The sequence below is a fragment of the Parasteatoda tepidariorum genome, chromosome 9 (assembly GCF_982258835.1).
Source record: "Parasteatoda tepidariorum strain Cologne lab strain chromosome 9, Ptep-v5.0, whole genome shotgun sequence".
NCBI classification, from domain to species: Eukaryota; Metazoa; Arthropoda; class Arachnida; order Araneae; family Theridiidae; genus Parasteatoda; species Parasteatoda tepidariorum.
This window is the reverse complement of record NC_141763.1, coordinates 24,779,729-24,801,718: the sequence shown is the minus strand read 5'-3', so window position 1 is coordinate 24,801,718 and position 21,990 is coordinate 24,779,729. Positions and strand designations below refer to the sequence as shown.

The 21,990-nt window shown below is 32.7% G+C and overlaps 2 protein-coding genes across 4 annotated transcripts in view; one reads left to right on the top strand and one right to left on the bottom strand.

The window, feature by feature from the left end:
* LOC139426931 (uncharacterized protein CG3556-like) overlaps positions 1-5,035 on the top strand; it is a 28,473-nt gene extending 23,438 nt beyond the window's left edge. Inside the window, exons 10-11 of one of the 2 annotated variants that reach the window (XM_087151063.1) lie at positions 2,318-2,454; positions 4,761-5,035. In XM_087151063.1, the coding sequence (XP_087007189.1) occupies positions 2,318-2,454; positions 4,761-4,828 (205 nt within the window). In that variant the 3' untranslated portion in view covers positions 4,829-5,035. Of the gene's footprint in view, positions 1-2,317; positions 2,455-4,760 lie in introns of those variants that run through there. The other variant, XM_087151064.1, reaches the window with a different exon arrangement.
* A 2,766-nt stretch (positions 5,036-7,801) lies between these two features.
* The window catches only part of LOC122272859 (uncharacterized protein CG3556), a 31,131-nt gene continuing 16,942 nt past the window's right edge, over positions 7,802-21,990 (bottom strand). For both annotated transcript variants that reach the window (XM_087151057.1, XM_087151058.1), the window contains exons 6-13: positions 21,851-21,970; positions 19,607-19,820; positions 17,635-17,882; positions 15,383-15,561; positions 14,020-14,212; positions 10,301-10,472; positions 9,062-9,201; positions 7,802-7,993 (exon numbers count right to left, since the gene is read on the bottom strand). In XM_087151057.1, coding sequence (XP_087007183.1) covers positions 7,926-7,993; positions 9,062-9,201; positions 10,301-10,472; positions 14,020-14,212; positions 15,383-15,561; positions 17,635-17,882; positions 19,607-19,820; positions 21,851-21,970 — 1,334 coding nt within the window. In that variant the 3' untranslated portion in view covers positions 7,802-7,925. The remainder of the gene's footprint in view (positions 7,994-9,061; positions 9,202-10,300; positions 10,473-14,019; positions 14,213-15,382; positions 15,562-17,634; positions 17,883-19,606; positions 19,821-21,850; positions 21,971-21,990) is intronic.

The window sequence follows — 21,990 nt, the reverse complement described above, 5'->3', positions numbered from 1 at the left end:
TTAATAAGGAATTACATAAATGTTGCAACAAACTTCTGGGGAAGTTAAAGCACATTATTTGTATTAAAATTGCATAGGTACCCATGCCCGGAAACGTGGAACGCGGCTAGTAGCGATTCCCCAGCATTATGGCCTGTACAAAAGAACACGAAGAAACAGTTCATAATATGGAAGCGCTCCTATTAACGTATGACGACAGTTCCAGGCATGGGATCATATGCAATTTTGATCCCAAATGATATGCCCCAACTCCCCTAGAAGTTTGCGAAACATTTATGTGACTTCCTGTTTCTTAACGTTATAATGACTAAAATGTCATTATAAAAACTAGCTTACAGATTTGAGATCGACGACTTGAAAATAACTAAGATCAATTAGAAAATCTCATGTGCAAGAAAAATAATGTTTCCCGGTTTTGTTATTTCACTTCTAAAAGAACAAAACTTCTTCTAACAGTGTGATAACTTAATAACTCATAATATCAATTTTATTTGAAATATCTCTTAGCTTTATCTGCCCAGCTTATCATTTGTCAATAAAATGGTTATTTTTCTTATACAATCTATATACGAGGGTTGCTATTTATTCTGGCCTTCCTTGGCCTTGGCAACAGTAAGTGTTGCTAGGCGACCGCAGACGATTTTAATCGAAAGTTTGATATTTTTAAACATAAATTCAGCAGACGATTTACCATTATAGCTTCATTTGTGTTGTTGACAGTAAATTGAAAAGTTCTTCTCTTTCAAAAAATGGAATTGAATCGTGAACATTTTCGTGCCATTATTTTTCATAACTTTCGACGTGGATTGTCAAGACAAGAGTGCTTCGGTGAACTCAATTCTTTATTCAGCGATAAAGCGCCATCCTACAGCACTGTAAAAAATTGGTTTAACGAATTTAATCGTGGTCGATGTTCGATCCAGGACGAATCCCGTGCAGGTCGTCCAAAATCCGTTGTTGTGCCAGAAAAGATCGATGCTGTGCGTGAACTGATAAAGCAAGATCGTCATGTGACATACCGTGAGATAGAGGCGTCTTTGGACATTAGTATGACTAGCATCAATAAAATATTGCATGAACATTTGAGCGTAAAAAAATTTGTTCGCGTTGGATCCCGCATAATCTGACAAACGCTCAAAAAAAGGCTCGTGTCGATTGGTGCAAGGAAATGTTGGAAAAATACGTTCAAGGTACATCAAAGGCTGTGTATAACATCTACACAGGTGACGAATTTTGGATCTACGCATATGAGCCGGAAACAAAACAGCAATCAACTGTATGGGTCTTCCAAGACGAGGCAAAACCAACAAAAGTTGTTCGAGGAAGAAGCACATCGAAACAAATGATTGCCTGTTTCTTCGGCATTAACGGTCATGTGGCAACAGTGGCGTTAGAGCAACGCAGGACGGTCAATTCTGAATGATACACGACCATTTGTTTGCCAGAAGTCATCGGAGAAATTCGAAAAAAGCAGAAGAACAGGCGAATCATTCTTCGTCATGACAATGCGAGCTCTCACACATCGACTCAAACAAAGGCATTTCTGACGGAGCGAAAGATCGAACTGATGGGTCATCCGCCGTACAGCCCTGATTTGGCACCCAATGACTTCTTCTTATTCCCACACATCAAAAATAAATTACGTGGACAAGGATTTTTGACCCCCGAAGAAGCGGTTGATGCATTCAAAACGCATGTTTTGGAGTTACCTCAATCGGACTGGAAAAAGTGCTTTGAAAATTGGTTCAAACGCATGCAAAAGTGTATTGATTATCATAGAGAATATTTTGAAAAACAATAAAACCAATTTCGATCCTACATATTTGTTTTTCATTATTAGGCCAGAAACATAAATAGCAACCCTCGTATATATGTAGTGCCAGTTCTGTAGTGCCAGTTCCTATTTGTAGTGCCAGTTCCGATCGGTGGTGCCAGTTCCTGTGCTGTAAGCTGATCTAGCTAGAAATCCAACCAGATTATGTACGCTGCAAGTTAGACCCCGTGCGAATTTCCCTAAGACACGAGAGACACGGGAGCGCGTTTTGGATCTAACCAAAAAGAAGACGCTTATGAATTCCAGAGAGGAGTAGCAATAATAATTTTCTTTTAACTTCACGAAGACGAACTCGTTTATTTTTGTGTTATTTATGTGTTTGTTTATCGTCCATCTTTATGTAAATTAAGCGTTTAATATATGTTTTGTTAAAGTACAGTGTCTCTTATTTTCAAAGACGACCACTCATGCCGTCCCCACATATATATCCTCGTTTTTATTCTATTTTGTATTGTACAGTATGATTCTCTTTTTTTCTTACAGATTTGAATGGAAAAGAATCTTGAACAAAATGTATGTGTATAAAATAGGAAAAATAATTAATGATCCTGACGTTGGAAAATTTTGGTTAGCTTATTTGGGATCCATCAAGTCTTCTGTTTATAAACAAACGACATCAAGTAATTACTTTTTCTGAATACAACTATTTATATCAATACAAAAAAGAGTTTTACCTTTCTCAAAACTAATAAAGAAACACAGCAATAGTTTTTCTACATATTACCAGAAGTCAAGTGTATCGATTTATTTCTTTTAGTTTTGGTAGATAAATCCAATAATTGTTTATATAATGGGCGGATTCGATTAAAATTCGTCATTCATATAAATTATCAAAACTCTAACTTTTAGGGTTTGTCTAGGTTTCCCACAAGTCTTAAAAAAATATAATGTTTATTACATAAAAAAAACCCCGATCATCCGAATTATTTGTGATTTACACAATATTTTATTTTAATAGGAAAATGTATGTGTATGAAAACTCCGACTTTCCAGACTTTAAAACTACTAGTGGTACAATAAAATAAAGCTTCCACTAGCATTGACGGGCATATACTTTCACAGATTTTCTAATGCCTGAAGGTTTTTCTAAAACCTTAGACTTTTTCTTAGACCAAACCTTAGATTAATTTACTGTCACAAGACGAATACTTACAGGAAGTCTGAGCTAGGACAAGGGGAGGGGGATAATAGAAAAATTATTTCATTTCTGGTTTGGGAAAAATTAACCGTATCCATACCTTTACGTCCCAACTACAGTCACTAGTGCGCCAAAGGGTTTTTGTATTTGCAAAATATTTAAAAATATAGCTATGTCATGATTTGCCTATAGTCCTGGACATTTCCGGGTTCGGTCCCCAACGAGTACCCTTAAGTTTGTTCAACACTTTTTGTCCCCTTATCTAGAAGGTAGTGGTTTGCACCTACTTTCTCTCTTAGTCTTTGTTTTCAGTTTCTTGCGAGTTTCTGCTCAGTTGACATCAATACTTGGTGATTTTGGTATAAGTACAGATACGGTAGACACTTTTTTATTGAAGTTATACTTCTTATGCGCATTCCAACAAGGTTAACGTTTAACGCTACATTTTTATTGTCCAGGAAATCACGTGGTAGGATCCAGTTTTACCTCATTCATTGCCATATTGTTTTAGTTCTCACTAGCATAAAAATAATTAAAAGTCATAAAAGCATTGTTTTTCTATAAATATTTTTTTAGTTTGTTTTGATACACAAATATTTTAATAGGGTAGTTTTTTTTATTTTCAAACTTAGTGAATAACAATTGCAAAAAATGAGTGAAAACAATCCCACGAACAATGCGACGGATTTAAGGTTATGTCAAGGTACGTCTCTTGTGAATATCAATTGATTGTTTCTCTTCTGAAATTACATTATGACGCATTCACATTAATAGAAATACATTTTCCATGGCGAGACGATGAGGCAACCACAAGCTCTTCCACTGGTTCAAGAGGTCCACGAGGGAAAAATGCACAATATTTCCGTGATTACAGAGCACGGAAGCGAGCGGAGCTGGAAAAAGAGTCGTTGAATAGAACTAGTGATCATTCTACGACTGCTGATTCTTCTACAATTAACGTCGCAGGTTGTGAAGTTTAACTTATTCCGCGCGGAGGTGCTCCACGCACTATTTTTTTAAAGGTGCAAAACATTTGTAACTGTCACAGCTTTTTAATCGATATAAAATATGCACAGGAATGTTTCTTGCCCGGAAAAATATTTTACTCGTTTCTGAAACAAGCTTGAAACTTAAATTGTATCGACTGCAAGTATTTTCTGTGTACTACAAGTACTTCTGTGAACTCCATGCGAGAGTTTATCTCGTTATGGTAAGAGAATAGTCTCTATTTGTTGAAAACCAATAAACTCATTCCATTGTCTTGGGGAGTTTGCCCAAGTGCTTTGAAGAGGTCATACATGTTAATTTAACCATTGGGCTACAATTGCTTCCATATTGGAAACATGTGCTTTATTTCATAAATCAAAGTTTGGATTTACTTCATTCTTAAAAATTGCTTAAAGATGGAAACATTCATGTTCATTATATAAATAACATTACATAGACATGGAAGGATTATTGCAATATTTATAAAACGAAAAGTGGAAGCTAAAAGTAGAAAATAACAACTTCTTTAAACTATAACAAAATTACATTATAAATTATTTTATTATATTCCTCATTATACGTGAGAAATTTTGTTCTGCTGTGTCTCTTTCTGTAACATGTATTGTTGGTAAAGAATCTATTTCAAGATAATAGTCTTTGATTTTCGTCACCACTAATAAATTTTTCTAAGAACCTGGTGGAAGCCAGATGTTTGTATTTAGAAAAAAAAATTCAGTTACAACGATAAATCTTTTATTTAATTACAAGTGAATAATTATATGCATGTGTTTTAATTTTTAGGTCCAGACCAAATTACATTGAAAGATGAAGATCACCTTGTGATGTGGTACAAAACAGCGACTATTTAAACACGGTGGTGTTATTCCATTCATGTATAATTTTGAATTTTCTGAAAGGGATTCCAATTCTCTACGAATTTTTTTTTGTCATTTTAGAATAAAAAAGTTTGTTTTTGTAAATTAGTTCGAATTTTGAACTGAAAACTTGGTTGCTTAAATATCTGCTATTGTTGTAATATTAGACTTATACTTTGGTTATTAAAAATAATTATATTATTTGGTGGACAATAATTTTAGATTAATTCTGGATTGGTATGCTAAAAATTTCCTTATTGAGAATACTATTTTACTGATATTATATGTTATATTAATTTACAGCTTATATTAGTACATAATTTCTCTTAACATTTGTAAAATAATCATAAAATAAATCATAATAGAATTTCAGTTTTACGGAGCAAAACTATTACTATTACTGTTGCAAAATTATTTTTAGTTTTGTTGTTGTTTTCGTGTTAATATATTTCTCGTTAGTGTTCACAGTTTTATCAAATATTTATAATGAGTGATAATTTTTAAAATACATCAGTACATTAGAAATTACCATTAACATTTTTATTTCCATCAACTTTCATTGAAAAGCTCATTACTTAAAAGAAAATAGTATAGCACGAGATAAATTTAATTTAACGGCGTAGTTTTAAATATTCTGCATGGTGTAGTTTTTCCAATAAAAAATAAAAAGTTTAAAGTTCTGCTGAAAATTTTGCTGCGGAGTGTTTTTGCTATAAAAAAATGGAAACATATTTGTAAAGTAAAAATATATTTGATTTAAATATGAACTTTTTTATTGCAATTTTTCACTTACACCCAACAATATAATTTGGTCCTTACACTCAGGGTAAATATTGAGTTTGATGTTTCATTCTTTAGTAATCGCAATAACGACCTTTTCTCCACCTATAATGTTGTCATCAGCAACCGAGCATACGAATGAAATTTAAGAGAGCCAAAATGTAAGAGATGCAGCTTTTTTTCTTAATTTTGCAAATTCATTAACGTGTCACAGCATGATTAAAATTCCAATTTGCTTGGAAAGGAGGAAAATAACTGGACGTTATAGCAGGGGTCCTAATTGCTTCACTATCTTCAAAAAATTCTATTTTCAGAGAATTGAAGGCTAGATTTTGTAAAAGCTTTTATCGATTCCGAAAATACCTTAAAAACCTCAGTACAAATAATTTGCAACAAAAGTGCATTCAATACACATGTTTCTATTGTTTAAAAGCTTTTGTTGCTACAATAAATTTTTATCAAATCTAACCATACCAAGAATAAAACATAAATTTTGCTACCACAACAAAAAGTTTCCCTACGAACAGTATCAAGCTTACATTTTAGCTTGTTCCAGGTAATAGGGAAATACGTGTGACTACCTTGAATAATTAACCCTTTCGGGACGAGAAGGTCATAAACAGAGATGCCAACTGCTCCGGACACGCCAAAATAATTAAAAAAACGGTAACTAACCACAGAGTGAAATTGGCAAATATATTACTATTTTTGCTTGCTTTTTAAAAGGTACCGCATGACATTGGATTTAAGTGGTGAATTATATAAGCTTACGAATTATTTAGAAATAGTGGTGGATAAAAATCTACTAAATTGAATTTATTAAACCAAGAATCACAAATGATAAACTACCACTTTAAAATATATATTTGTTGTCCGGAGCAAGTTGGCATCTCTGCATAAATGTAATCGTAAGGAATCAGTATCAGGATGATAGAAAGTAAAGAGTAGTAGCTTAGGTTTGGGGCATAGCTAATTTGACAGATTTAGTTCTGCTTTCCTTTAGAACAAAGTGTAACTATACAATTTTTTATTCGAACAAAGTAGTGGTGAATTATATAAAGCAAACTATCATTACCCAGCCCACAATTAAACTGTTACAAAAATAATTTGGCTACCAGTTCTCTCTTTTTAACCCTGATTAATATTTACACCTAATTATTATACCCTTAAATTCTTTGCAAAAAGTGTTGTAGTTGGCAGGCATGGAACTGGTTGTTACTTACCTGCCAACACTTTCGGATTTTCCGGAAGATTTTATTTTCATATTTAAAGTGGTAGCAATACTCAGGCTATTCCAATTAACTTTTTAAATTAGAATGATAATTATAAATGAGTTTGACCACCACTACATACAATAAATATATGAAAGCATAATAATCCTTGCACAAGCGAATTTCAACGGGATCAAAATATAAATATATTTTTGAGTCAGATTGTTTTTCGTTTATTGTTTTACAACCACTATGAAAGTTGGCAGGTATGTTATTATTTCGGATAAAAAGTTCGATGTATACAAGTTGTACTATCAGAATTACTTTTACAGGTAATTAACAGTAATGATAATTGGCAGTACCTAACTAAATGTATGAATGTGAGAGAAAATTTAACCCCTTCCCCTCGAGAGGTGACTGCCAGTCACCTGTAAATTACCCCCACTCTAATTGTGAAATTTTTTTCATCTTAATGTTTAGTTACAACTTCATTCAGTGATCTATTTCCATCAAGCTGACATATCACCCATGATATGCTTTCTTTTCATTTTTAACTTTCAGGTTCACCTGAACCAGTAGTACAACAGTACTATGTATGTCCATTACGGATATTTTATGATGAATGGGAAAAGGGCTAATATTTGGCTACAGGAGCCCAGCCAACCCGAACAGAACATTCAGTGATCTCTGGGTATTATAAGGTAAGTTTGCAAAAAAAAAATCGGTCAAAATGTTAGTAGTTGCGTCCATTTTTTTAACAGTTAAAAGGACTTCGAGTGCAAAAGGTTAAATGTAAAAGATTGTGTTTACCACAATAAGCAATTTTATTTGATTATTATAGTACTTACATTCTTTCTACTGTAAAACATTTAGAATATGTCTATATCATAACTGTTATTTCATTTATACATTCAACTCAAGATTAAATCCCTTCATTTTAAAATTAGAATTCTTAAGTTTACCAAACAACAAAACGCATGAGACGAATCCTTTATTTTTTTTTACATACAAAATAGAACTTAAAGTTTAACATGTGTAAAAAGTACTCTTTTAAATTTTTATTTACACTATCGTTGGTCAAACTAGTAATAAAATACTTTTCAGAAATGTGCTTTCTTGTACCACATGACCAAATGCTCCTTGTCTTGCATAATAAGTTGGTCTGGACCTGAAAAGAATTGTTTCAAAAATTATTTCTTTAACTTTGTTTAGTAAATTGTACGTAAATAGACCGAGAATATTTCATTCAAATAAAAGTAAAGAGTTAATATTAGACACTGTGTGATAAAAAAAAATTTGTTTAATGGCAAACAAATCAAATGTAATTTAATTTTCCCCTTTAGATTCTTAAACGATTAAAAAAAAAGAATATTTTTCTTTGAATCTTTCAATTTCTTCTATAACACTGAGAGTTATTGAAGTTTATAAAATTTGATTTTCAAAACTGAAATTAATGAAATATTTTTTCAGACATTAACTTAAACTGTAAATTAAATAAAGATAAAAAAAAAATAATAAAAAAAAAAGTTTTTATTTAATGGATTCAGCTTTTAAAACAAAAAAATTATTAAAATCCATCTTACTATATACACTTTCATTTTGTTATAAGCCTAAAAAATAATTTAGAGGTAAAAAGTAAATTAGTATGAAAAATGTAGTAAAAATGTATATTAAAAAAAAGTATTAAATTAATTTAAAAAGTATTAAATAAAATTATTAAATTAAAAAGTATTAAATTAAATTATTAAAGTATAAAAAGGCATTAAATTCATTTTCTGATGAAAAAATTTTGCGTTAGCTTTATGTGATCGTAGAAAAATTAAAAAAGTAGTATTCGATTTCCTATTCAAACTATTTCAGTTTCCTTTTGTTTCGCTATCTACATTAAAATAAAATTAAAAATTAAAAATTTCGTTAGATTTCTGTGATCGTAGAAAAATCGTAAAAGTAGTATTCCATTTTCTATTCCAACTATCCAAGTTTCCATTTATTTTTGAAAGAAATAATGTATCCAATGTGACGACTACTTTAAATAATTCAGAAGATATGAATTCAGTACTACAATAACTCGATGAAAAAATATATTATTTTGTAAGTGCTGCTATAAGGAAAAGTTTGTGCTAGAGCTTTGATAAAATTGTGCATACCATTTCAATAAATTTTCAATGCAATATAATTTGAAATATGATTCAATTATTTGAGAAATAAGTTTCTGTAATAAAATTCAAAGACTTACCGAAATTGTAGTGAGTGAGATTGTCTGTCACATTAGCTTGACCTTGATAAAGCAGCCAGAATAATCCAGCTTCTGGGTCATTAGTTACATCACTAATTTCATATACGTACAGCATTCCAGAAATAGATTCGTATTTAAAACTAAAAAAGAAGAAAAATCTAGTAGTGAAGATTATACGTAAATATATATATATATATATATACTATTTCGTTCGATTTATTATGCAGTGTAGAAACTAGAGTTCAGTAATATAGCATTATATCGTCAAATATTGATATTTTTAAAATATTGTGTTAACTTTATTTTAAAGTGTTCTTCTTAGGTATCAAATACAATATTTATGATATCGAATATAAATTATTATCGATGACAATAGATAGAACAAAATATAACAACTAACATTATCAAAAACGATAAATAGAAAATGGCAAACCTGTCATCAAAAATAATAAAGCCATCTTGTATTTAACGACTAGATCACATAGTATTTAAATATGATTATGCATATCCAGCAACAACAAAAAATTGTCCCACAGCTTAATTCATGAGTTTCCTTGTTTTCTGGGTTGGGTTCTAAATTACAAAGCTATGGGGTTAAATGACTGTTCAACGTCTGTTTTAAAATAAAATCAACTTAAGACATATAAGTCACTTTCGTTGAATATTTAAAACTTCTTACAGTTATAGTTATCAGAATTTATAACTAAAGGAAGAATTATGCCTATCTCTCTAATGCAGTGAAAAGTGAAAGAAGCTATTTTTATATTCTTATCAATTCTATATACTTATAAACAAATTTTATGTATTTTTATAAACGCCCTCATTTGTTCGAGATACTAGGAACATTTTGAAAGAGAAAAATTAGATTTTTTTCACGATTAAATAATTACCAGCACTTTTAATCAAAATATCAACTTTCTTGTTGGGCCGACCAAGTGGCCGAGTGGTTATCGTGTTTGACTGCGGAGCCATTGGCCGCGGGTTCGAATCCTGCTGAGGGCATGGATGTTTCTTTCTCTCTGTGTGTGTTCTATGTCCTTTCTCCTTTGTGTGAATGTGACCCGCCCTATAAACGGGTTTGTGGTTGTGTGACGTGGGCGACGCTGCTCCACCGCTGTGGTGCTCACTGGGTAACGAGAAAAGAGCAGCAGTTCTAGCATTCCCGTGGCCGATGGGACAATCCCCAAGTGACCGCCATTAAAAAAAAAGAAAAAAAAACTTTTTTGTTGGTATAGTTACTTAAATTTGCTGTCCTCAGTTTTGGCTAATTCCATTACGTCATAAGCTGTATAGTTTTCTGGCACTCTCAGTGAGATGGTGTGGATGACATCAATTTCGTCCCCAACAAATAGGGAGTACTGGATACGCATTTTTGGACCAGCATAATCACTAATTTCAGATGAAAGATTATCTGTAAATTAATTAAAAGAAATTTATATATTTGAATAAAATTATTATATATATACATTAAAAGTAAAAAAGCCATATTGCATGTTACCACCACTAATTACACAAACATATATAATAGCATACCTGCCAACTTTTAATTCCTTCCATTATCATTTTCCCAGTGGTATTAAAATGGAATTAAAACTTCAACTTTAAGCAAACAAATACGATGTATTTGAGAAAACTTAAGTTAACAACCATGTCGTCGTCGCCGTCGTATCAAATTTACCGAGGCGTTTAGGCCCCGAAGGGGCCTTTTACCTCTCCATATGAAGTTAGAAATCATGAAGTAGTTGCATCGGAGTGGGCCTAGAAGAGAGGGAGAGAAGAAAAAGAAGGTGGTGGGCGTGGCCTGGTGGATGCTGCCCGGTGATTGGCTGGATGGCTGGCTAAGTCTGTTCTGAAGTAAAAATTTTTGAAGTTTTGGAAATTACTAAGTTTTGGAGAAGTGCAAGCACTTCTGGATTGTCCATGAGTTTTTCCAACTCGGCAACGAGTAGGAGAGTTCTGGCTGCAGGTGAAATATTAGGTGGAATGGGTTTTGGTAAATCAGCTCTGGGTTTTCGTCTGGGTTGAAGGCGCCTTTTCAGTTGTCTGGATGGGCAGCCGGTGTAGTTGGCAGTATGGTCGCCGGCACAATTTGCACATTTAGCAGGCGTTGATCTGGGTTTTGTGCAAACGTAGCCGTGGTGTGGCCCCGCACACTTGACACATCTTGGATTGTTGGTGCAGGAGCGCTGAGTATGACCATATCCCTGGCAGTTGTAGCACTGAATCAGGCCACGCCCACCACGGAAATGCTCGATCTTGATTGGTCGGTCGAAGAAAGTCCTCCTTGTGTTCAGGAAAGATTTGCTGAGATTGTTAGCATCATTGCAAATAACTACGAAATCCTTTTTGTTGTTATTATCTGCATTCTTCCGTCTCAATTGGAAAATCCTTGTTGGAATGAGGCCAGTAGTCTCTATCTCAGCTTGGAGAATGTCGGGAGTAATTGTGGCCGAGAAACCTCTAAACAAAAGTTTAGCAGTACGTGAGTTCTCGGTCTCAATTTTTTCCGTCATTGGAATAGCAGGAACCTTCGCAGGGGGATCGGGAATCTTGGGTGGTGAAACATCCACGGGGAGAATCTTTGGCTTAGCTTTTCTCCGCTTCTTTCGGACTGGAGTGCAGGAGGGAGAGGCTGCCGCAGGGGTGTCGGTAGTGGTCCCGGGAGCGGTCTCAGGGTCTGCCGGTGGTGTACTAGCCATCTGATTGGTCGATTCAGCCGAATCCGGGTATAACAACCATGGTAGTAAGCATACCTGCCAACTTTTACGCATTTGGCGTAAAATTTTATTTCTATATTTAAAGTGGTAGTAAAATTTATGCTTTCCATATGTTCCTAACATTTATAAACTTAATTTATAATCTTTTTGATCTACCACTATTTTTAAAAAAATTAAGCATATATATAAATATGCAATACTGTTTAAGAATATTGTCTAAGCTTGTTCAAAGTACAGCGCATTTTTCTGCCTGTAATTGCAATTTATATTCCATTTGACTACCACTGGCGAAAATCATCCTTTGAAGGATTAAAAGTTGGCAGATATGTAGTAAGCATACCTGCCAACTTTTACGCATTTGGCGTAAAATTTTATTTTTATATTTAAAGTGGTAGTAAATATATACTATTTTTTCTTTTATAAACTTAATTTTTAAATGATTTTGTCACCACTATTTTTAAAAAACTTACGCATATATATTAATATGCGTTACTATCAGCTCAAGCTATTTTAATTACAACGTATTTCGTTGCTTAAAATTGGAATTTTAATACCATTGGGAAAAATCATAATGAAAGGGATTAAAAGTTGGCAGGTATGAGTAAGGCAGATTAATATAGCTGCTTAATTTTTCTAAGAATAGTGGTGATTAAAATCATTAAAAAATTAAGTTCATAAAAGAAAAAATAATATATATTTACTACCACTATAAATATAAAAATAAAATCTTCCGGAAGAGTTGGCAGGTATGTAATAGCTTTAATGATGACGCTACACTACGGTACTAACTTATGCATCTCCAGCTTGGTGCAACATCTCCACATCACTCCTTAAAAAACTCAAAATATGCTAGAATAAAATCCTCAGGAAAATAACAAATGTAAGATGGTTTATCCGCAATAAAAACATACATCGCGACCTCAACATAGATTTTTTAGATCATCATATTGCAAAGTTAAATTTCAGATTTTTCGAAAAGACCATAAATCGTGACACCGCAGGATTCAACGAAATTTTTACTTTTGAAAACTTAAGAGAAGACATAAACCCCAGACCGATGGCAGCTCATTTTTGTAGTGACGTAATTTTAACTAAAATACAAAATATTTAATTTACTTTTATTCCAATTGCATTCCAATTACCAGAAAGAACCACCTTAAAGACCACAATACAAGACGAATGGGAAAAAAGCCGCTAACGGCCCCAGGCGCCCAGATATATTTCGATGATGATGACACTACGGTGGGCAAACAACTGAGTAATAAAACATAGGGTTGTAATACATAGAGATGTCTCAAAATCTCTCAAAATAATGTTACTGACAGCTTAAGAAGTCTATCTTCATGCTTATTTTCTTTGCAAGAGGGCAATATTTTATAATTGTCCTTTGTCTTTAATGTCTATTGAGCTTAACGCTCTTTAAAGTTTTGGACTGTTTACTTGGAATAATTACACTTACTAATTTTAAAATTTTCGTTTGCGTATTTAAATATAATTATGAAAAGACAAATGATTCTACAATTAGTATTACTTTCTACGACCAATACTTTAATAGACACAATTTTACCCATTAATGTTCCCACAATTTTGAAGAAAACGGTCAGAAAAAGGCCTTTTTTATTCAATAAATTATGTAAAACTAAGTGGATGTACAACATATGTATTCATATTTAATTTTGAGGTAAATCAGAAATAAGCATATTTGACGAGTTTTGACATCTAGATTAAAATAAGCTAACTCATTACAAATAGTATGATGCCGCCATCTGGGGTCTAGATTGAAAAATATACAAGATTCCGGGCAAAGAAGAAGAAAAGATTGTTTTAATCTTTTGATCACTTCAGCCTAGAAATATCACGGACACTAGAAATAGATTCCCGTCATTTTGACGACAGCGAGAAGGAAGTCGTCTATTTGGATAAAAAAATATTCTTTCGGTATTTTTCTAGAAAACTTCACCAGCACATGTTGCAACTTAACTTTATTACTAAGAGTTATCGTTTATGTCTTGATAGCGAAGACCATTTTAATCCTATTTTAGATCAATAATAAAATCTTGTAACTGAAGTTTTGCTACCACTTTATTTGGGAATAGTATCCGACTGAAAAATTTAAAAATTTGCAGTTTTACGATAAAAGCAGCAAAATCAAGCCAATTCAATAAATAAACAAATGTTCTTTCGAGCTGGAGCTGTTGTCTAACAAAAAAGTAAAATAGAATAGAATGAGAATTTTATTACCATATCCACTTCTCCTTGGATTTAAACTGCAATTTACTTTGGCGACATCTGAAAGGCTTTTGGCATTGAGAACTGGAAGAGCTAGGTAACTCGCCAAAAGATCATGAGGTAGTGATAGTTTACGAATCAGGTGTTTTATGGTGGCATTTAGCTTCCAGTCTTTTGAGTATTCATGGCCACTTGAAAGAAGTGCCTGTAACAGCATGGACACGAGTTAGGGTTAATAACGTGTCTGGTTTCTCAAAAAGAATTTTTTATATTGTTCATGCTTATAATATGATTTGCCTTTAGAATTACAAATGTAATTAAAAAAAACGGTTAATTAACGATATCCATAATTTGTCAATAATGTATAATACCTCGCATGTATGTGAATTACACTAGGTCAACGAAAGACGGCATATGGCGTCATTCTCGGTCAAAAATGTGTTAACACCAGAACTTTACAAAACTCCCGAATTTCACATAACATTTAGATTATTTTCATGGTTTTTAAAACTCGGTCACTTAGAAAACAAAAACAGCTACAGTCTAAGTGTATTTATACTTAAAGCAAAGTGATGATTTTAAACTATATATACTATTTTGCAGTGAAGACCATCATCATCTTGCTGTGTGATCTCGGCTGTAGAACGGACAAATAACTTAAAAATTTTAAAAGTTATTAAACTTTTCACAAATCGCCAATTGGGCGATATTTTTCTACCTAGATTAAAATCATCAAAATCACTACGCTAGTCTCAGTTTTTGAAACTTTTTATGAGCTGAGATAATGCAGCATTAGAGGAAGCTTTTGAACATTAAAAAATTAGACCACAAACGCTTTTCAATTTCACAAAACTGTTGCTTCTCTCCATATAGACGTTTTGCGCTGATGTTGTTGGCTTAAAATAGGCTAAACTTGTCCCAACAGTCATGAGTGACTGTTGCAAACTCACAGCAGTTATGGAAATAGCATATTATTCGCAAAAGAAAAGCATGATTTTATATGAGTCTTCGAAAACAATCCTTAAAGAACAAAGGAAAACTAAAATTTATCCTTATTACTGGTAAGAGATTTGCGGAGACCTGTATTATAGTAAACGGTTAGATATTAAAAGGATAAATTCAATTACTTAATAAACATACCCATCAATAAAAATCTGTGTATAACATTAAATTCTCAGAATAAATGTCCTGAGAACAAGAAAATGAAAATTCAGCTTCAAAACCTCCCTCCCTCTTTTTTATTCAAATACAAATCGCTTTAACAATCGCAAAAATATCACAGGTGGCCCGAGAGCAGCATTATCTACAATAAGCCACGAGCCACAATAATCCAAGCAGTGCCTTAAGATATATAATTTGATTTCTTCCATCTTACCTGAGTTATTAAAGATGTGGTATGAACGTTTCCAAAACTCCCATCGGAATGCTGCATTTGTTTGAACTGTTGAATGATGCGTAGATAATGATTTTTCAGATTGCTGTTTTCAGTTTCTTCAAGAATATTGGTCTGATTCTGGAAACAAGAAATAGCCATGGTTGCGATTGCTTGATAGTCTGTAAAGTCATATAATCAGAAATTAAACGGCAAAAACTTACTTTATTTATTTTAAAATATTATGTCTTTTATATGAAAATTTTTATAAATACACTATTTTTTATTGGTGTTTTAAAACTAAAAGTTTCATCGGAAGTATGTAATTTTCTTAGCTCAGATATAAGCAACAGCTTTATTAATAAAAATAATTTTTCAATATTGAGAATGGTAACTTTATTTCACTTTCAAACAACTGACGTTGCCAATTGAAGCTTGAGTCAGTATCGCTTCTTCGAACTTGTACACCACCAGAAAGTCAGGTCTTTTAGTTACAGTAAAAATAAAAAATAACTTGATATAAAATTTTATTAGTTAATGTGCATTTCGGGAGGCTTTTAGTTAACATTTATGATCTAACTTACTATAATTAAATTTTAATTACGAGAATTACTTGCATGTTATTTTAAAACAATAATTTACATCCAATTTTTTTAAAACCTTCATTAGAGAGCCTACCCAATTTTTGGGCTTACGACTACTAATGTTCAACTCCATAGCCTTGTAATTTTGAACCCAATCCAGAAGACAAGGAAACCTCTGGATCAAGTATTGGAAGAAAATTGCCTTCGTGGAGGACTTTTTGATGGAACTAACCCGCTTTTGCGTTATATGGAGAGGAAGACCACGAGAACCTCCCTCGATTAGCCTGATGGCAAGGGGACTCTAACCCATGATCCGTCTAAAACTGAATATATTTAACGTCAGCACTGTGGTCAGTGCAAGCCGGATGCGGAATTCGTATCGACTGGGATTCCAACCCGGTTCACCTCATTGGAAGGCGAAGGCTCTATCCCCTGAGCCATCGCGGCTCACATTCAATTTTTGTAAGTTTTAATGATAACCTAATTCCCATTAAAAATTACTCCGAGTATTAGCATTTTCCTCAATGTCACCGCTCATATATTCTGGGCAACATTTGATGTAAACACGATACTGCAATAATTGTTTTGGGCAAAGCTTACGTAAGTGAAATCACAATATTTGAGTATTTTGCAACCGAAATTTCCCAACTAACCTACATAAGATTTTCGGGTACCAATGTTTAACACCACAGCAGCTTTCGAAATAAGCGCAGAAATATGGGAATTCTAGGATTGGCATTTAAACAAACTAGCTTCCATGGAGGACTTTTTGATGGAAATGACCATTATTTGTATTTGATGGAGAGAAAAAATCAGGGTCAGCCTCATGGTTAGAGATTTCTTATTCATAATCAGTCTGCTACTGACTAAATATCATGCCTGAACTGTGGTTGGCGAAAGTGTGAGCTGTAAGCCATGGTAAACTTCATTGATAAATGACCGCCTCTTCCTAGTATTCATCCTACCTGTTTTCCTATCTACCTAGGACCACACATATTAAAAAGAAAATTGATATTTGAAGTTTATAAAACAAAAATGTTTACTTATATATTAAATAAGCAAAGATGGAAGAATTTAGGCAAAATAATGCAGATCTAGTTCGACAATGAAAAACAATACTACACAGTCATGGGTGAAAGCGAGACGGAAAAGGGTAAAAGCTGGTAGTAAGCCCATTTCAATTTTAACATGTTTTCGGGAGGAGTTAAACTATTCTCTGTTTTAATTAATCAGTTATATCTACTTTTCTATAAAGAAAGAAGCTGTTCTATATATATGCTAAAATCGTAAAAAATTTCGGTAGTTACAGAAATGTAATGTTTATCGAAAAACATGTTAGAATGAAATGCCTTTCGTACCAGTTTTTGCTCTTTTCGGTCTTGCTATATATAGGCTTTCAGCCATGTACACAGTGCAGACATAAAAAGTTGTAGACAGATTTTAAGCCCAAGCATTATGGGGCTAACTTTCGTGTTTTTGCATCAAACGCAACATCCAAATTGAAGTTCCGAATATTGATTATTTTTTGGAAATTTTAATAAAAAAGAAGCTGGGTCTAATTTCAATTTAGCTTTATGTGTGTAGTTTGAAAACATGTAGCGGATAGTTTAATAAATAGCAAAAATAATTTAAAAAAAAATAGTAACTCATTCCTAAGTAATTTTTACCCACCTCGAATGAAAGGATAGCTAGAATTGGTACTTAAAATTTTATTCAGGTCTCCAATAGCTTTAAGTGGCCAAGATTCCTTAGCATTGCAAAGAGTTAAATACGCTATTGGGTGTGTGAAATTACTTGGCATCTGTACTTGCTCCTTAAGACGTTTGATTAAATTCTGTCCGTAAAAATGACGAGGGTTGTGACATGTTACCAATAATCCATTGATGATCATACTCAGTTGTTCATTTGAAAGTGACTTCCTGAAATAAGAAGGTCAATTTGTACATTCTAATTATTTTATATTTTTATTGTTAGGGATGCTAATTGGTACGCTTTTTGTAAAATATTTTACAGAGTGATGGACAATTAAAAACTGAAGCTTTCAGATTTTTAGTAATTTCGCCAAAAGCATCACCACGTTAAAATAAGTGGTGTTTTATTTGAACTTTTGACTCATTTACGTGTAGGGGTGTGAAAAATAACTTCAATTTATTTTTACAAAACAAAGAATCATACAAAACAAAAAAGTGGAGAAAGTTGGCACATCTGAATTGTATTAAAATATTATATCCCATTGTGATAAACACGTTCACGCCGGGATGCACTGTTGTTGGCGCGAGGCGGGTGCGGAATTCGTATCAACCTGCCATCGCTGGGATTAGAACCCGGTTCAACTCATTAGGCGGGTGCTATATCCTCTTAGCCACCTTGGCGTAACACGTTCACGCCGGGGTGACCCACCGGTGGGTCACGCTAGATTGTCTTATCGGGCGGCCTCACCGGACTAAAAACTGGTAACAAATAAATTTCATTTTTTAATTTTTTTCCCGGGAGTAATAAAAATCCATAACTACCAATTGTTTTTAACGGATGCAATTTTTACATTGAATTGCTTCTTCGCCGTGATAAATTTTCTTACAGTGAATTATTATTGTTGAGAATAGATTAACTCCTCCCGAATATTACCTAATATTGAAATAGTTCTTCTACCAGTATTTTCTCTTTTTCCGGCGTGAACGTGTTAATACGACAATTTCCAGACATCATTTTTTGAAATTATTTTTCTCTTCATAACAATAGATATAATTTACAAATTATTTATTAAAAATTAATTTCTCTGCAAATCCTTTGCAGTTTTTTTTATATAGATTAACTCATTCAGGGGCCATGGTGACCAACCCACTTATTATTGATCATAATATAAACCCCTAAAATTGCAACTTTTAAATCTTAACCTATTCAGGTTTTAATGAACCACTTTTAATTTTGAAAAATGAAACCATAAAACGATTCGTCTGCTTTATGCTCTATTCGTTCGCTTCGAGAAATTTTCACAATAGAATTGCGCTTCGGCGATTTATCATACATTCCTACTCAGATGAATTAGTTAGAGCCCCTCGCGGGGCTGATGCTAAAATAACTGCCACATATGAGTATGAGCAGACGAGAATTCTAACATTAACACAGAACAACTTAACAGTTTAAATGCCGACTTTTTTTATAAACCAATTAGATTTTTTATGATCGATTTCTTTTATAAACCAATTTTTTATAATCCAATCAAATCAAATCCTCTTGCAACATCATATATGTGTTTCATTTCAAAGAATGGCTGTTCTCCCTTATTTATCGAAATGTGTCCCAATGTCAAGGATTCCAATAAGACTACGAAACTACAACCTTTATTTAACAATTTTATGCTATATATTGTAAAAGATGGCAGGAATTAAATTTCTGTCTTACATGTTTAACTTTTTTAAGGCTTTTATATTGTTTTGAAAGCATAATTGTAACGAAATTATACTGTATAATTTGATAACAAACTAAAACTATACGCAGACGCGGATGATTTTTTTCTTAACTCGGAATGGAGTACAGAACATCAACTTTAAAGTTTATTTTAATTTTAAACTTGAAACAAAATATTCAAATGATTTGAAAAAAATTATAAGTTCAAAGAGTATAAAAAATACTTAAAACTTACTTTAATAAGGCAATAGATGTTTTAAGTTCTGAGTGTTTTGCCATTACTTCTTCTTCAAGGTTTTGCCCGTCAAATTTAGCATCACCAGATAAAAATAGGGCCAGGAGAGCCCTGGCCGTATTCTCATTCCAACCCCAGGAGGAAGTGCGCTTACTTTTCAATCTTTGTATTTCCTTCGAGAGTGCCGCAGTTACACCTTCTATTTTAGCTATACCTGTTACAAAATGATTCAGTGCAACTTAGTAAAAACTGTATATTAAAAAGAATTTTGCAAAAGAAGAATATAAAACTCTTTGATGTGTGGTAAACTTTTTAAAAATCACGTCCCGGAGTAAAGTGATTGTAAGGACACGGTTCCCGGTAGAACACTGAAGTCAAGTATAATTGACAGTAGTCAATGAGAGGGTGGGTGACAGCTTTGATTCGCCAGCATTGGAAAAGCTGGTGCGCGGAATAGGTCCGCGTGAAACTGGTCTAACGTAAAGTGCTCCCAAAGAGGGGAAGCCATCCCCTCTGTAGAGAATCAAAACTGAGATGGTATGTTTTCGGATCATCCTTTGAAGACATACCACCACAGTTATGTGTCCGCATTTAAACAATTTTAAAACATTTAAACAATTCTAAAACGGTTTGTTATAAAAACATACTCTTCAAGTATTACGAAATTTCCGTAATTTCAGAAAATATATATTTTTTCCATGGCAATAAAAGTATTGAATTAACATTTTTTATGAATTAAAATTAAATGAATCTCATTTATGCGTATAAGTAATTTAAACTGTTATATAAAAATTCATACAAACCAATTGTCATGTTTATAAAATTTGATAACTCCATTAGTTAGGAAAAATGTAGCTTCAGTTTCCAAACTCTAGAAAAAATTATTGCGAGAAACTCAAATGTTGGAGTTTATGTTAATATAATTTTGAACATGTGCAAACATGTTTTATGATAACAATGTAGCAAAAAAACTGAATATATATTTTTCATGAACCTTTTCTAAACCTTTTGAGTCGTATCTTTACATCATGAGGTTGGTGGCATGGCTCACACATACCTACCAACTTTTAATCTCTTCAAAATAGCTTTAACCTAGGGGTAGTAAAACGAAATTTGAATTGTCATTGTCAGAATTTTCAATTATAATTAATTCACTCAGTGAAAGACGAAACGATTAGTAGTGTTTAAATTAATAAACATAACGGTAATCAAAATCATTTTAAATAAATGTATTCAAACAAGAATCGAGTTTAAATGGATAAAAACTGGCTACCGGTTTAACTGTAAATTTAAGATCTTCCGAAAAATCCGAAAGAGTTGGCAGGTATGTGTATGTATCTCTCTCTTTATATATATATATATGTGTAATACAAAAATTATAAATACTTTTGTATTAATAAAAGCATTAAAGCTCTTTCGTTTTCATAAAATATCTTTGGTAAAGGATAAGTGTAGATATTCTATTTTGGGACTTCAAGATTGAAAACATGCCAATGAATAATAATTAGATTTATATTTCGAAAGAGGAGTTATTTTAAGATCCTTCACTTCCATATAAGGAAGAATTAAACGATTTTCTATGAGTAATAAATAATTTTGATGAGGCGTAAGAATACAGGGAAGGCAATATGACTGGCCTCTTCGCACATTTTAATTATCGTATAAAACAGAGGGAGCAACAGTTTTTGCGTGACTTTTTGGTGTTTCATACTTACCAACTAAACTCCATACAGAGAGAGAGAGACGTGTGTTTTTTAATAACAAATTGAAGGAAATAAGCTAGAAAAAGTTGCTAATTTTAATAGATTTTTGCCCATGATTAGTTATCCCTTTTTAAGATTTTAAGCAAGCTTGATATTTTATTTCTGGAATTTTTTTTTAAAAATTAGAATGTTTTTAACAATTACATAAATGTATAATAATAGTAAACTTATATCTTTTAACTCCATCAGAATAATAATAAAAGTAGTTTTGCTTATATTTAATTTTTCAATTCTCATTTCCCTACGACTTGGGAAATTATTTTTGGAAAGAGACATATATGGCAGGTATGCTACCACTACAAAGAATCTTAGCCGTTTACTTGCAGTAATGGGAAAAATGCGTCTACGAAGAATATAGTAGTGTGTTTTCCGGCTGAATATAAAAGAAATCAATTTCTTGGGAGTAAGTCGATTCATTTAGGAATCTTCATTGTTTGTTCGTTGTATTATAAAACAATGCAATTAAATAAAATTTTCTTACCGCAACCAAATTCATCCGCGCCATTTTCGCAGTTTTTTATTCCATCACAAACCTCACTCTTTGGAACGCAAGTGGTATTGGAACAGTGAAAGTTATCTCCAAGGGAACATTTGCTATGTTCTGGGAATAGACAAAGATGT